We start from the raw sequence: 15,959 nt of genomic DNA, 5'->3' as shown, positions 1-15,959 counted from the left end.
TGGTTAATGCACCAGGATTAAATTTCTCTGCAGTCTTTTGTAAACTGCCTCAAATCTGTGTTGGCCATGACCTCTTCTCCCTCCGGACAGCACTCTGTTCCCCCTCGGAATATTGCCTGGGAGAAGACCAAGCCCTGTCCTACCACTAACCCCCTTCCTGCAGCATCTGCTCCTGAGAATTGCAACAGCCTAGCTAGCTGTGAGATGGGTTGGAAAAATCGGAGGACTCTGGCTTTGTGCCATTGCTTAATTTCCATAATGCTTACTTAATGTCATAAACATACAAAGCCTACAAAACATCAGCAAAGTTGTGAGGCCAGATAAAATCTGGGTCCTGGGACAGATCTGTGCAATGCACGGACTGCTCTGCGGGGCTGATCAGAAGCAGTTTCCCAGGAGGTTTCCAGCCCTTGGGATTGCAGAGGAACTGTGGTCCCAGGTGCTGCCGCCAGGGCTGCCCTGTAGCAGCTTGCACATAAATATTAGGATCAGCCTGTGGCTTGCTGTGCGTCCACTTCCAAAGAGGATGCAGCAGCCCTCCCCCCCCCCCCCGCCCCGAATCTCTCACAACACAAGGAGCGTGTCATTCAAAACAGAAAATAGCTGTAGTTCAGCACGGGGGTGGCGGGAAAGGATCACACAGGCCATGTTACAGAAGCCCTCCTGGCATCCCGCTCTGCTGAAGGCTGCCTGGGGATGGGGCGGGGGGGCTGAAGGCGATGGCCATTCTCAAAGCCTGACAAGGGGCCACATTGTTCCTAGGCCTATCGGTTGGTTTCTGATTCACCCGCAGCCAACATGCCATGATCAGATCACAGCTGGCCCAAGGATATGCTTTCCAGTGCATTTAGTGCTTGGAACAGCCCCAGGTTTTGGGAACACATGGTGAGGAGGAGGGGACAGCTGTGAGACAGAGAAGGGAGCTGATTTTTGCCTTCCCTCAAGATGAGCTTTTCTTTGACTATTTGATTGTTAGCAGCATTCCAGGTTGTAAAATTAATTTGGAGCCTATCTAGATCTGGGCGAAGGGCAGACAGAGGCAAAGGAGGGTGGAACAGGCAGTGGGTGCTTGCATGGCTGCATGCCCCCTGCCAGCAGTGCCCTTTCTCGTCGGTCAGCTGTGCAACTGCTCGTGACAAATCATAGATGGATCCTGAGTACTCAGCCTGTGTCTTCTTTCAGCTCTGAGGTTTAAGATAGCTTTGTTTGTCTCTAACCTGGGGATTATGTAGCTGCTACATCGCAATGGGGTGTATCTGGCAGTAGCTGAGCTTCCTTGTATGTGAGCAGTGACCGGCTTCATGGCAAGAGAGGGGAATGCCCTGAGTGTGACTGGGGACTGAGCTGGACTTCAGTTCCAGGCAGACCTTTCCATTTATCTTTGCAGCACAGTGCTTCTGAGTTATTCCTGACTTTTTTGTTCCGATTTCCTGTTAAACAATAACACACCATTCCTCACCTCCTATCCTAAGCTTCCCTGTGTTTTGTAAATGGTTTTGCTGTTTCACCTAGGAGTGGCTGCAGTTCAGGGAGGAACGAAATGGTGCCTGCCTGTTTGCAGGTCCTTAAAGCAAATCTGGAATCTCCTTGTCAAACTCCAAGTCCTTCACTTCCCAGCAGGAATTTTCATCTCTCCTTCCCTTTCTTCCAGAGCTGAGAAAGGCAGCTGCGAGTGGCGTGTGCTGCCATTGGCTTCTCTGCTCCACTGCAGAACGTCAGTAATAAACTATGGCTTGTCAGGGAAATCTGCAGTTCCCTACCTACGGCCTATACTTTGTAGGCCTATAAAGTACTTCAATGCTTGAGAAAGTCGATCTGTTAATCAACATAGGTAATAAGCCAACTTTTTCCTCTTTCCCCTTACAGGGCCCCAATTCTATAAGGAGTCATAGAAGTTGAAAAAATTGAAAAAGACCTGCAGTGTAATTGAGTCCATCTTCTAGTAGTGTGGGGGTGTTCTCTATTGCAGATTTTTATTGTTATGTCAGCCTGGTTTTAAACGATCTCTGCAGCGTGATTTACGCATTCTCTTGAAATATTATGCTCAGCCTAACACATCCCAACATCTGGAAGATTTTCCTGATACAATTATCTAAATGGCTCCTCTAAAAATTGATCCAGTTTCTCTCAGTTAAACCTTTCCTCTTCTGCAACATGGTTCATTCTACTGAAAAAACAATTCCCTTTTCCTTTAAAGGGGCTAGTGGGACAGCCAGTCTGCTACTTGGCCCCGCTGCAGTCGGATCTCATTTCTCAACCCCACCCTTCCCCTTCTCTGAGGAGGAGGGGCAGTCTTCATATTTTCCCTTTAAGCTGAGCTATGAAAAATAACTGTTTGGCAAAATCTTTCACCTTGGCCGTATACCCTCACAGATGTTTTCTACAGCATAAACAAAGCAGCAAAGAATGTCGGGGCACGGGGGAGGCACGGTAGTTGGGACAGGGGAGAGATCAGGCTGGAGAATTACAGCTCCAGCCGCTCGGCTGTAGTCTGCCTTTCAGAAATGCACAAGAGCTGCTTCCACTGCTCAAGGAGCAGAGCCAGCTGTAAAATCATCCGCAGCTTGATATAACATGAGCATTCAGCCATGCAGTCTAAGCATATGTAATGCACACGTCACCATAGCATGTGTGCAAATTAAGAATAGTGATAAATCTGGCTGGTAAGACCAAGTCCTCAGCTGTTCTTCAGCCGTCTCCCTCCTCAAGGAGAGATGGTGCCAGCCATTGCAATTGGGAGAACAGGAGGAATTGCAGGAAGAATTGTGTTGTACATTATGCCAACCAAATGGCAAAATCTGGCTTCACACCCCAGGGCTGAAGGTGTACTGTCAGTAGTGTCCAGAACTCAAGAGTTTTACCATGGGCTTTGCCAGCTCCAAGTGTCTATTGACTATAGTTGTGTCAATGAATTGGAGTATAGATTTTGAGTACCACAACCTCATGGCATAAGAGAATTTGCTGGAGCAAGTGAAACATCCTGAATTTTGTTGGGGCACGATGTCACTTTGTCTATTGTGCTACATTTTGGACCAAATAAAATGTCCAGATGACTGTGAAGTAGGTTCCAGCTGCTGATTTTGAACGGAAACGATTTGGAGGAAAGGAAGGCAGGAACCGTTGGGACTGACAGCTTATGTGAAAAGAAGGAGATGCTCCTCCTAAAACAAGTACTTCTAACTGTTGCTGTTGATTGAATGTAAGGCATAGCCATGAGTCCAGTAAGGTTCTGACGAGATTCTGACAGCAGGAGATGGTGGTAGTGATGTGATTGTTCACCTAAGACTCTGTGTTGTCTCAGAATACTGCTTTGGGCCAGTGTAAAAGTTTTTACTGTAAACAAAGTCAGTTCTTGTTTAGCAGCCTTGAAAGGAAATTCATAATGACCAGTGTAAACCACCTGGTGCAGATGAAAGGGGTCAGGAATCTGGGCAATACTTAAGCAATTTGAGGCTTGAGAGGGAACCTCAAAATCTCTCCTATCGTCACATACGAATCACAAAGAACATATTGGTTGTGTTTGAGTATATCCCAGAGGATCAGTTTGTGAGCCCTCCTGCATATGCTGGTGGGTTGAGAGGCACCGAAACAAAGGAGACCATGGTTGGAAAGATTTGCATATTAAGGAGAAGAATGTGGAATGTATGTATTATGTGTAGTAAGAGTGTGGAACTAATGGCTTATGACAGGGATACAACTATGGAATTAATGTGATTTGGCAGCCTGGCATTAATATGGAATGGACAATTGTGGAGGAAGCAGAACAGGAGCACGTAAGACTGTAGTTGAAGCTAGTCACTTGCATAGGAGTTGTATTGAGAGGTTTCTTACACACATATATGCAAGACTGGACAGAGTTTATCCTTACGTCATTATTAGGAAGTAGATAAAGATCTTTATTTGGGTGTGAGAAGTTTTTACTCTCTATTGAGTTGACATGTAGAATCCTTTTGAGAATACATCCTGCTGTTTTGTGTGGTTATGATTTAACTGCCATCATAGTTTCATTGTTTAGGGCTCCATTAAGTATATTTAGGCTTCTCTATGGAGAAAATGGAGATGAATCTATTTATGGCTATCAAATATATGTTGTGTTGGAGATAAATATAATGATTGTGTATAGCAGAGCACACGATCTACTGCCCTAAATACTCTCAAACATCCTTGCCAGCTTAGAGCATGATGAAGTTGTTTCATGCTTCATGGCGGTCCCAGGAAGCATTGGTAGTCCTGGTACTAGGGTTGTGTCAGCAAAAAGTTCCTGAGAAAGAGCCCCCGAAAAAACATCACAGCATTTTCCAAAATTATCTCGTTCTTTAAATATTTTTCTGTGCCTATGTAAGGTCTCATGTTAAGATTCAGACTCTCACCAAGGCATTCTCAGCTGCTCGATATTTATTCAAGCTAATAAACGAGAGAAAATAATATCTGAAATGTTATTTGTAGTCATTTGGAAGTCCATATCAGTACATATCACACTGACGTACACTGTGGTTAGGGCTCTGTTCAAGGAAAAGATTTTCTGTAGCACATTGGTAGCTCCAAGTGATATGCTGTGGTCATTAGACTGAGCTCCATTTGTTCACTGTGAGTTGAGCCAAACTCCCGGCAGCTTTTAGAGAACATGATTTGTTCAGAGACATGTTCACATCTCGTCTTGCTGGGGCCAGCACTCTCCTGGCTCTCCCTATGTCTAACTAGTACATCGGCTTCTCAGGTCCCATCATCTCTGCTTGACATCTTTGTGCTGAAAGAGGGGAATGTATTGGGGTTATGAGAGGGATTAAAGGAATGGCAGAGATGAGGGTGTTGCAGCAGTGTGCAAGCTGGCTCTGAATGGGGGGGAGAAACAGGCGCGCCAAGAATGAACCAGCAAAGAGCTATGGATGAATGAAGTGTGGCAGAACTGTGCAACGGGTGTTTCTGTGGAAAGGATTTTGTCTGTTCTGTGCATATTTCTACTATGTCTGTCAGCCTGAATAGAAGTGTCCTCACTGAACTATCAGCTTTTGCATGACTCCAGCATGTTCCTGCAGCCAGTCCAGTCTGGGATCTGTCTCTCTATATGGTGGCAAGAATGCAGTCTCTTCTGGTCCCTTTAATGTGGGAAGCAGCTAAATATAATCTTCTTAAAACCAGGAAACAAAAAGTTAAGGTATATGCCAGCCTGTAACTCAACCGTAAGCCTGCCCTCTCTGAGCAATGCCTCAGCATGCCGATAACATACGCTAGCAGTATTGCTCTCACCACTGCTACAAAAGAGTGTCACAAGAGCACTGCAGGAGACTAACACCTTTTCTTTGCTGAAGCCTTCGTTGCATAAGGGAATTGAGCAGCATCACCGTTCCATAGGTACTGCTACCTCATAAGCAGTATTTCACAATGTCTCTGCCATTCAGTCTCCATTCAAAAGGAGGCGTTACACGTAGGTGTGGGGGGCCTCCACTCAGACACTTAGTTTGCTCCACATAAACCATTCCAACCATTCCAGGCTTGGTAGAGGTTACCAGCCATGGCCTCTCACCCTACAGAGTCCTTCCAAAACATGGCTTGTCAGCTCAATTCAGAGACACATCATGGAAACGCTGGTTAGAAAGGACCTCTGGAGGTCTCTAGTCCAACATCCTGCTCAAAGCAGAACTGTTGCCAGCCCTTAGCAGGTCAGCTGTGACTTTGTCTAGCCAAGTCATGAAAACATCCAAGGATGGAGATTGGACAGCCTCTCTGGGTAGCCCATTCCAGTACTGTACTAGTCTCCCAGTGAAAAGTTTTTTCTGATGTTCAATGCAAACCTTAATAGGAGATCCTACACACTTACACTGACATATCTGAAAGACCCAGAGGTGGAATGAGACATGCCTGAAGTTCACATTCATCTCTCACCATCACAGCTCTGCCATGTTGCTTCTGTTGGTGCTTCCACCAGTCATTAGAGCTACATGTCACATAGCAAACAGAGCTGAGGCACAGGCAGCTAAGAGCTGGAGCTGAAAGCTGATGAGCACTATCCAGATAGTAGCTTCTTCACTTGGACATTTTTTGCATCTACTGATTGTAGAGTCGTATTATCCAAAAGACCCACTACAGAACCAAGGGTGACCTGTGTAACACTGACCACAGGCTCTTCTCTGGTCACTCTGCCTTAAGCATAATGCTTTATACTTGACCAAAGGAATTCCCACAAAGCTGTGATTTGAAGATGTCAAGAAATGGAGAATATGAGAGTACTTTGGCATTGCATTACTTTAACTTGGCAGCAGCCTTTCTGAGGAGCCAGATGCAGTGTTGGGATGGGACAGAACTCATATTGCTTGTGGCTGCTTGTAATTTTATGGCTTTGGAGGAAAGGTGTTAAACTTCAGCCACTCCTCACAGTACAGAATGGCACAAAGCAGCACTGCATAGCCCTAGAGGTATGCTACTAAAGGTCTGCAGTATCTAATACAAAACCCAGCAATGAGTCTTTTTCATTCCTCTGGTTGCATCTGCAGACATTGATTGAAGACATTCCTGTGCTGTCTTTTTGTGTGCAGGAAGCTGTGCTGAAATTTCAAAATTATTTCCCTTGCAGCTCTAGTTTCTTACTAGAAAGAAAGATTGTCTTGAGAGCTGATCATAGCAACTGGAAGTGTTTTTGCCTTCTTGTCACCTGTCCCACTCCACTGTTAGACACTCTAAAGTATCGTCATAAAATTTATGATGAATGAATCAGTTGCTTCTCTACTGCCTAAATAAAGAGTCCTTCCCACTTTCTTTTTTCTACCAGAAAGTTTTCCCCTTCTGTACTCTTAGAAATAAGATCACTTTCCTTTCATGTCCAAAACTTATTTCTGAAGAAACAACTTCAGAAACATTTTCAAGATGATCCCTGGTTGCATCATCAGCACCGCTGCCTGCTTCACCCTCCACCCTCCCTGGAGTTCTCCCAGTCACATACCTGACCTGAACCTAATAAGTCTGTGAGAGCTAGAAAGTTTGCCGCCCGTGGTGTGGCTGTGGGCCAGGCAGGCAGAGTTCTCTGTGCCTGGTACTGTAATTGTTGTGAAATCTTGCTTGATAGACAGGAGGTTATTCTGTTGTTTGGGATTTTTTTTTTCAACAAATGTCCTGGAAATGTGCAGGAGCACATTTTGGAGCTCAGAGAGTTGACTCTTTAGAGGCCATGGTCGCAGAAAGATCCCCATGTCCTTAACATTGCTGAGAGCCAAAAAGGATCAAGAGCACTTTCATTTCAAAGAATATTTTAAAAAACCTTAACACATTTTGTCCTGCTTTTACAAAAGCCCTTATTATTTTGTAAGGTCTGTTTGTGACTCTTGTCACACAGCAGAGCCCTTATTAGGTCCTCAGGAGTAGTGTCTATATTGCTATAACAATAGGACTTCTTACTGTGCTTCTCTCTACCAAAATAAGGGGATGGTTTTTCAACATGAGCTCTTGTAAACAGCCCACCTGAACAGTCCTGTTGACTTCTTTAAGGCTGCTTGTGTCCGTAAGGATTATGGCATTGAGTGCTGCTCTTTGTACAGCCGTAGGAATCAAGTGTGGTAGGGAAGAATCCTCCTGCTGTCATAGGAGGTATGGAATGGGCCACCAGTCTTTCCCATGCAATCATACTGTTTTGCACAGCAGAGGATCAAAGCGCAGCCTGGTGGTGTAGGCCACTTCATTTGTATCTTGCTTAGCTGTATATTTTTCCTCCCCTCTACTACAGCGGCCCTGTAAATTTTCCAAGGGACGTACTACTCAACCGTAAATGTGTCCACTTGTTTGCATGGATATTGTGGTGGTGTAATCTTGTCTCCCTCCTGAATCATCAGTTTCATTCTACATTTTTGTTGGGGCAATGCAGCACTCTGAAAGTGAGGGCCTAGCTGGTACGTAAGAGCCAGGCATTGTGTGGACAGGCTCTATGCAGCATCCATGGTGTAATTCCACCAGTTCATCTCAGACCCAGCTAGTCTCGCTCTTACAGTCTGGGGTTCTCAGCTCTGCTATTAATGTAGCCTAGTCCCAACTTCCAGTATACTTGTTATTCCAGTCCTTGTGCTCTATCAAGGTGGTACCCAGTCCGCAGTTTCTCCTGAATCTACTGGTGCCTAGTCCTTGTTTCTAGTCCTAAAAATCTGCCAGAATCTCCATGCAATTTACTCTGCCAGACTGTCAAATCTTTCATCAGTCCACCCCTTACCTGAGGCTCTAAAAATAACCCATGTATTTCACCATGACTTGTACTGACTACTGGTCTGGAAGTTCTGCTTTGGAAATCGAATCTTTAAAGAACTGAAGCTGAAAGCAGCTTTTTGTAAGTCATCCCCATATGTTTTTAAAAAACATTGTCCACAGGTAGTTGTAGTAAGGAGTACAGCTCCACATCCATTCCAGCCAACCTAAATCAGGGCTGCTATTGCCCAACCATGCTCCTGTGTTTCCTCTACACAAGCAATAGCGCGTAGCTGACCCTGGAATAGCATAGTTCAGGGAGCTAAACTGGCTGAAAATTAACACTACAAAAAAATTAGTTTTCACCATCCCCTGGACCAATTTATTGCAAGGCCAGCTGAGCACCAGTGCAGGTACAAGGAAGGAGATGGGAGATTGTGATCAGGGGCTATAGGAGGCAGATCTGATGCAGCCACAGTTTAGCTTAGATTATACTGTTGTGGAATCACAGCCCTTCTCACTAATTTTTGCCCATGTCTGTTCTCAATGTAAGAAGCACTAAAAGTACATCAAGATTCAGTTGTAGGGAAGTAATCAGATAATCAGATTATTTGATTTTCAGGTGAGGAATCTGAAACACAACCAGAATTAGAAATTATACTTATGAGGTGCATGTATGCCATGACTGAATTTTCAAGAGTAAGAGTTCAATGCTGATCCGAGTCTTTAATCCAGCCTACGAGTAAAATTAAAATCCAGAAGAAATTAGCATAATTCCTAGGGAGCCAGTGGGAGTTATTTCCGCTACTGGGCTGAATGTAGTCCTAAGAGTTTTCTGGACTTTTGAAAGCTAACAAATAATTTTGGTTATATTTGGTTAAATCCTAGTTCTGTTTTCAGCATAAGAGAGTGTGAATAACTAACATTAAAACCACTGTATCAGTGACTTTCATCCTGTTGTCCATGGATCCATCAGGGTCCACTGACTTCTAAGGAGTCTGTAAAAGATAAATGAAAACAGCAAAAACATTGTTGGGAGACTTAAATTCACAACATAGTGGTCAGGTACGCCTTTGGAAAATGGCCTCTGTTCCAGGTAATTTTTGCAAATGAGTGGAGACCTGAACAGCAGGGAAGAAATGATCAGGTGCAGATCACTATCCTCTGTCCAACCTCAGGCTGTTAGGGATGTGTGGGAATCATTCCCATCTGATAGCAATTTAGGCACCATTATAAATGAGTTGTTTCTGTCAAGGACCTTGAGAATGGATGGCTGCATCACAAAAACCAGCTTTACATTTTGGATTAAATGGATTGATGATGGTAATCCCAACAGAAGAAGAGTAAGAGGAGAACTGTAATGGAGCTCAGCAAGCCTCTCAGCTCTGGAATTAATCCATTGGTCGTGAGAGTGGTGGGAGAGCTTTGAACTGGTCTTGAGCTTTCTGTATAAAGAGTATTCAACTTAACTTTCTATCAGCATTTAATATTATTAAAAAATGAAGGTTGCAAAAGGTCTCCAGTTCTAGAAATATGCTCCTACCTTTTCTCTTATCTTTGGAAATTCTTGTTTATCCAGCATAAAAAAATCACAGGCAGAGTCTGCCTTCAAGATCTATAAGCCTGATCAGTGCTTTAAAACCCCTGCAAGCAACGGCTTTGTTTATCTCCAGAAGTCCAAGAATAAGCTGATTTTGCTATTTTTAATCTATCCGGAAATATGCAAAGAAGAGAGCTTAATTGCAAACAGACCAAACCTTATATAGGAAATGGGTATGTCCCTTGGGGGCACCTAAAAAGTGAATGTCTGAAATTAAATTCATATACTCTTCTCCCTTGCTCCCTGAAGCACGTACTCTTGGAATGAAAGGGAAGGCTGTGTGCTAGCATCATATCCCAGTAGTTTCTATCCTTTATAACGCTCTGGCTATGGTAATATTCAATTAACAGATGTTTCCCAGCATGTATGAGCTCGAGGTGACTAGTTGTATGTGCTTGTAATGAAACCATTAAAGAGAACAGAGAAAAATTAGAAAAATAATGGCTCTATTGCTAGGATCTTAGTTTGGTTACCAGAGAAAAATGAAGCAGGAGTATTGTGATTCCAAAATTTCACCCACATTTTTCTCAAGAGAGTGCTACCACACTCAGCCAACAAACAACAGTGAAACCTCGCATCATGAAAGCAGTTCCCATCACCTGCCCAGTGATTCTGAAATCAGGATTGTCTTTTTCTCAATTTCCAAATATTACACTCTGTAATGGGTAACATATAAGGTCCTAAGGTGGACCAGGTGCATTTAGCTTAACTAAAAATCTCCCCAGCCATGGAAAAAAGGGAATGGCACTGACTCTGACTGCCAGTACCTTTTTAGTGTTAGCTCTTCCACTAGTCATTGCATGACCATTGAGCACATCACACAGTTTTCTCTCTGTATGTGCCCTATGCTGTGTCATGGAGCTTGGATAGAGCACTGGCCCAAAACTGTGTGTTCCTGCAAGTTTGGAAGCAAGCCCATCCCAAAGCTCCTTAGGCATCTGCACTGATGCACATCTATCGGTCGAACATGTTTTGCTGTACTCCCACAAACAGCAATGGCACGGCTGGGCTCCCTCAGTTATCCCGCTGTCGTGCAACTGCAGCCCTTGCCCTACTTCACCAGGCAATGCTGCGCGCCAGGAGCAAATTGCTGCTAACTTCCATGCTAACTCTCTGGCCACCTGAAGGGTGTACCACACTGCTCCTGTGTTATGCCTGCTTGCCTTCAGCGCAGAAAACTTTGCCATGCCCCATGCTATTAGTAGCCTCTGCCGTGCTTTCTGGGACGCGGTGTTTCTTGAACCTGAATCCTAGCCTCCATGTTCTGTGGTCTAATAGCCGAAACGGTCTGGGTAACATCCTAAATGCTGAGTGGCCTGCCGGCAAGAGTGCACACAGGGGACCCAAGATCTGTAGATTTATTGCTTGTAAACCAAAAAGTATATTAATAAAAGAAGAGATAAAAATAGATGGGGAGCTTGGGGACCGGAAAGGCAGCCAGTGGAGATTAGATGCACTGCTGGTTGACTCATCCAACTTGTTTTATTGTAGCACAGTTCCAATAACGGCTGTATTATTTCAGCTTTTGTGCAGTGAGCAGACATTTGTTTTGCATCGAAGCTTTTTCCATAAATGTGCTCCATTTTTCATTTCTTCTTGCATTTCCCAGCGTTTCTACTGGCAATTACGAATGGGAGAGGTGGTGGCTCCAAAAGAATATTAGCCAACTTCTCAGCTGGTATAAATCAGCAACACTCCTTGGTATGTAATAGAGCTATGCAGCTTTATACCAGTTGAATCTGCACCAACTGTTCTTTTAAAACGTGTCCCACCTTATAAAGAGCTGTGTTTTCTTCAGTGATGGATTCTGAAATTAATGAGAAGTATTGGCCCGACTGCCTCACAGAGCGTGTGCAGTGCACATCTTGGCAGGATCGGCTTCCTAACCTGTGGCTCTGTTCAATCTGGGGGACTTCTTTGTGGGGGCCGCCAAAGCTGGACCTGGGCTGTGATCCGCACAGCCCGCACACGGGCCGTCCGCTGCCTGCTAGCTCCGTGCCTCCCCGTGCTTTTAGCCCCTCTCACTGCAATTCATTAAAACCCTTCTGTGCCTGCATGTAAGTGGCTATGAGGAACAGTTATAGTGAAAATATGTGGAATGTGTGTCAGGCTTTGTTAGCTGTTCGCAGCTTGCTTCACAGCTTGGAAAGTGCTGCCCTGCCAACTTGGGCTGCATTCAGAGGCAGAGGAGTTCTGTAGGAACGGGTTTGGAAATAACCACAGGGAAGGAGAGGAAGTGTTTATACCTTGAATGAGATGAGATCAGGTGGATCTACACGTGCAGTGGAGGCTGTGCGTTTGTTACAGGATGGTGATGCTTTGCAGCTCCTAGAGTGCGTGAGGACTGAAGGAACACTTTGGGTTCAGTGCAGCTTTTCAGAAAAGACCATTTAAAGGTGATTTCATGAGGCAGAACCTGGTGATCAGGTGGATCAATTCCCACCTGTGTTCCTATGCCTCTTGTTATCAGCCTTTGAGCAAGCCAGCCTTTGCTATGTTGACAAGTGAGGACTAGATAGCTGTATATTTTTACTGGGATGTTGCTATGGTTTTAGTTGAGATATTTATTTACATGTGGCCTTTATCGGTTTCTCTACACAAATTACACAGAGTAAGTGCTATGGACTGTGTAGCTGTGCTAATCAGAAAAAACACCTTTATCTCTTCCATTTTTTTCTTAGCAGCATGGAAATGAGAGGGATAATCTGCCAAAATGTGACTTTGTTTCATCAGAATCTCCTCCCTTATAGTGGAAGCTGTATGATAACAGTCTTTTTCATGGCCAGCTTGTGAGTAGTGTGTGTAGCTTGCAGTCCACCCCTACCATGGACATACACAGATCCTTAAAAAAAATGCAATTGAAACCCCAGTTTTGAGACTCAGGCAGCTGTATAACCAAAAAGAAGATCCAAGTGGATCCACAATCAATTTCTATAAGCTCATATGAATAAAGTTACTTTATAAGTACCTGAGTTATCATCAACTATTTTCTACAATGCAAAAAATGGCTCTTTTCTTCTTCATAAACTTTTCAAGCTCATGAATTTCTGATGACAGTCACTTACAGGAATAAATGGTGAGGTAACAGCAGCTTTGTGTAGGATTGAGATAAATTTGGGTCCGAAATAAATGAAGACCTCCATAAGAAGTAGAGTTAGGAAATAAGTGTGTGGGAAAATTGGAGTGAGTGAGAAGGCAGCAGGGAAAAGGAAGCCACAGGACAAATTAAAGATTGCAAGTAACGGGGCTGGGTGCCAAGAGCCTCAGAAAAGAAAAGAAAAAAAAAATCCTTGATTAGCTAAACTGTTTGCTTTACTATATAAAAACTGACCTCCTTGAGGAGCCCTGAGCCCTGGCCTCCTGGGAGTCTGAGTACGTGCAGGCAAGCTGCTGCCCTGCTGTTGGCAACACAAATGCTCCAGCACCAATCTTCTGCCCTGTGGATTTCCAGGTGCAAATGCTTCATCTGGCAGGAGCTCTGCCCCATCAAGCCGACAGTGCCTTAACATTTTATCCAGCCTGGCAATATATATTTTCCTTCTTTTCTGAATCGCTGCAATAATCCCAGTTCCATTAGCTACGTGTGAGCATGTGTGTTGAAGGGAACTGCTGTCTCTCTGAGCAGCTATAAGGTGTAGGCCAAGCATGACTTTCAAGGGGACAGATGAAGGACAGAGCTGGTGTGACAAGCCCATGCCTCCAGCCAAGCTCAGACCCCAGTTCTGGCTACAGCAGCCAGTGGGGCGCCCCAGCTGCCCACAGCTCTCCTGGATACAGAGCACTGTCTGATGTACGTTGCCCTCATCATGAGCCCCCACTCTCCAAGGAATATCCCCATCCTCCTGCCTCAAGGTCTCTGCCCTGCACAGGAGATGCTCTAGCACAGAGATCCTTATGGAAAACCGACCAGACCTGACACATGCCATCTTAATGTAAATGCTCATTAATGTCATCATTTGCATTACCTGCTGTTCTTGATATTGATATTGTCTTTCTTCCCCTGATCCATTCACAATGCCATCACCAAGTTGAATCATTGCTGCAGAGGGGGAAATTCAAGAGCCACAGGGAATGTGCTTGAGCACCTAACACGTGTGGGAGTGCTTTTCATGCCTGATGATACTTTTTGAATGTGAGTTGTTCTGTCCTAGACACAATGTGAAAGAGGAGCTATCACAGACAGAGCTGCTCCGAGAGCACAGACGGGGAGAGCTATATATGGAAACCTTTTGTCAGCAATTCCCTCACTTTTCCTCACAAAATTGTTACTTGCTGTCTAAACACCCGTCTTCCTCCACTCTGTAACTGCAAAAAGCCATAAGGGAGGTTAGCTCATGAAACTACCTTGTACAATTTAATTAAGTAATATAAAGACTGCAAGAGAAGAGCTCTTTTTTAACAGCAGAGGATGGAAGAATTGCAGGGCTTCTTTGTAATGGAACAAGATTAAAACAAACGATATTTAACATTTGTAAAAACTTCTAGAAATGAACTTTTCTAAACCCCTCTATTATAGGAGAGTATTATAATCCCAGTTTTACAGATGAGGAAACAAAGACGATGTATTCACAAGGCCTCTAGGAGGCACGTAGACATAGAGCTTAGTTCCTGGAGCAGAAATCTGTATCCAAGCTTGGGACTGTACCTCACTATCAAGAGCTCAGAAGTTCTGTTTTTTCGTGTAAAACTGCAATCACATGGGCATCTAGTTGCAGTTTTTTTCTATAAGACAAAACTTCTCATCTATGCAAAATCATTTGCTGTGGCAGAGAACGCTCTGTCTGGCCTTCAAAATGCACGGGCCTGAAGGGTGTGCAGAACATGCATGCATTAAACTGTTCCCGCCTTCCTTGTTTGAGTATATTAAGAAAGATGAGGAAGGTCAGATGGAAGCAGTTTGCAGGGGCCTTGAGTGCAAAGTTTCTGGACATGCGAGATTTGCTGTGCTTAAAGGTGTATTCCAGCATCCTCTCTGAGGAAGGAAACAAAGATTTTAAGCCCAAGTGAAATCAAATCCCTCAAGCAAGCTTAATTTAGGAATGTGAGAGCACAATACCAACAGCAGAGGGATGTCACTAAAAAAGGAAGAGACAGTATCAGCTGGTTTCTGTTGAACTGCACTGTTCATCCAAGAATCTCCAAAGTCTTCAGAAGTGCCAGTGAACTCTGAATACACCCCACTGGATGGCTGAGTGCTTCTGTCTGCGTGTTACAGATGAAGAAACAAAGGCACAGGAGGCCGTGCGGCCACTGTGTAACACACTGGCATTAGATTTTGGGTGAAGCTACCTCACGCAGTCAGCAAATGCCTAATTTAGACCTCATCTGACATCTAGTTTCAGTAATATTGCCCCGGCCAAAGATGGTCCAGGGCTTCTGATCTCATTATTTAACTACTAGGTAACACATTCCTTTTAGTCCTTTTTACAGGGTTCAACAAAAGGGGAGAGCAAACCACCAAATTGTCCCAGAATTTGAAGCTGTTGATAGGTTGGTTGTTTCTGCTGATGAGGTGAGATGTTCCAGAGTCAGGAGAGCATCAAAGTGAAGGCAGCCGGGAGCCCGAATGCAAGGCGACCGTCATGCAACAGAACACAGTGCCTAGGACATGCTACTAATGGGTAAAGTACGCCCAGGATTCAAAACCATATTAATGCCATCAAATTACTGGTCGCCACTTGTTAACCAGATCGAGAGAAATGGAGCGTGAACAGTTCCTGAGCATGAGCAGGCTGCACGCACGGGAACGATTTCCATCACAAGTTTTTTTATTCTGCTGGCTTTTTTGAATGTAGCGGACTGCTGTTCCACCACAGAGTGAAGACATTTGGGATCACAGTGTGATTGTTAAAACATGAAATGGGAGTTTGTCACATAAGTCACATAAGTAGAGTGAATTAAACTTATTCTGTATAGTGTTTTTGTCCCAAACTGCTTGAGAAGTTTGTTTATAAACGGATTACTTCCCTGTGGCTCACATGCAGCCACCTCTGGGCTGAAATACAGTCTTCTTCATTGCGCATCCTGTGCTTAGGCTGCTTGTGAAAGATATTATTATTATGCATCTGGTTTCATCTGGCTGTTCATAACAAAATGAGAACTTTGCAGCACCTCATTTAGATTCCGAGACTGGGAAGAACAGTTGTTAATGCCAGAGGTCCTAATGTCACTGCATTTTTCAAGACAAAATTCAGAG

At 44.3% G+C, this 15,959-nt stretch overlaps 1 protein-coding gene across 7 annotated transcripts in view; it reads left to right on the top strand.

Moving 5' to 3' along the window:
- Positions 1-15,959, top strand: part of RAD51B (RAD51 paralog B) — a 409,322-nt gene that overhangs the window by 371,156 nt on the left and 22,207 nt on the right. The window contains exon 11 of one of the 7 annotated variants that reach the window (XM_087746504.1): positions 15,182-15,354. The exons of the other annotated variants lie outside the window; for them this stretch is intronic. Within the exon in view, the coding sequence (XP_087602630.1) occupies positions 15,182-15,279 (98 nt within the window). The 3' untranslated portion in view covers positions 15,280-15,354. Of the gene's footprint in view, positions 1-15,181; positions 15,355-15,959 lie in introns of those variants that run through there. 7 annotated transcript variants of the gene reach the window in all.

This window comes from Nipponia nippon, unplaced genomic scaffold (assembly GCF_047370975.1).
Source record: "Nipponia nippon isolate SJK-2023a ecotype South Korea unplaced genomic scaffold, ASM4737097v1 scaffold_10, whole genome shotgun sequence".
In the NCBI taxonomy this organism is placed as follows: Eukaryota; Metazoa; Chordata; class Aves; order Pelecaniformes; family Threskiornithidae; genus Nipponia; species Nipponia nippon.
This window is presented reverse-complemented; position numbering and strand designations above follow the sequence as displayed.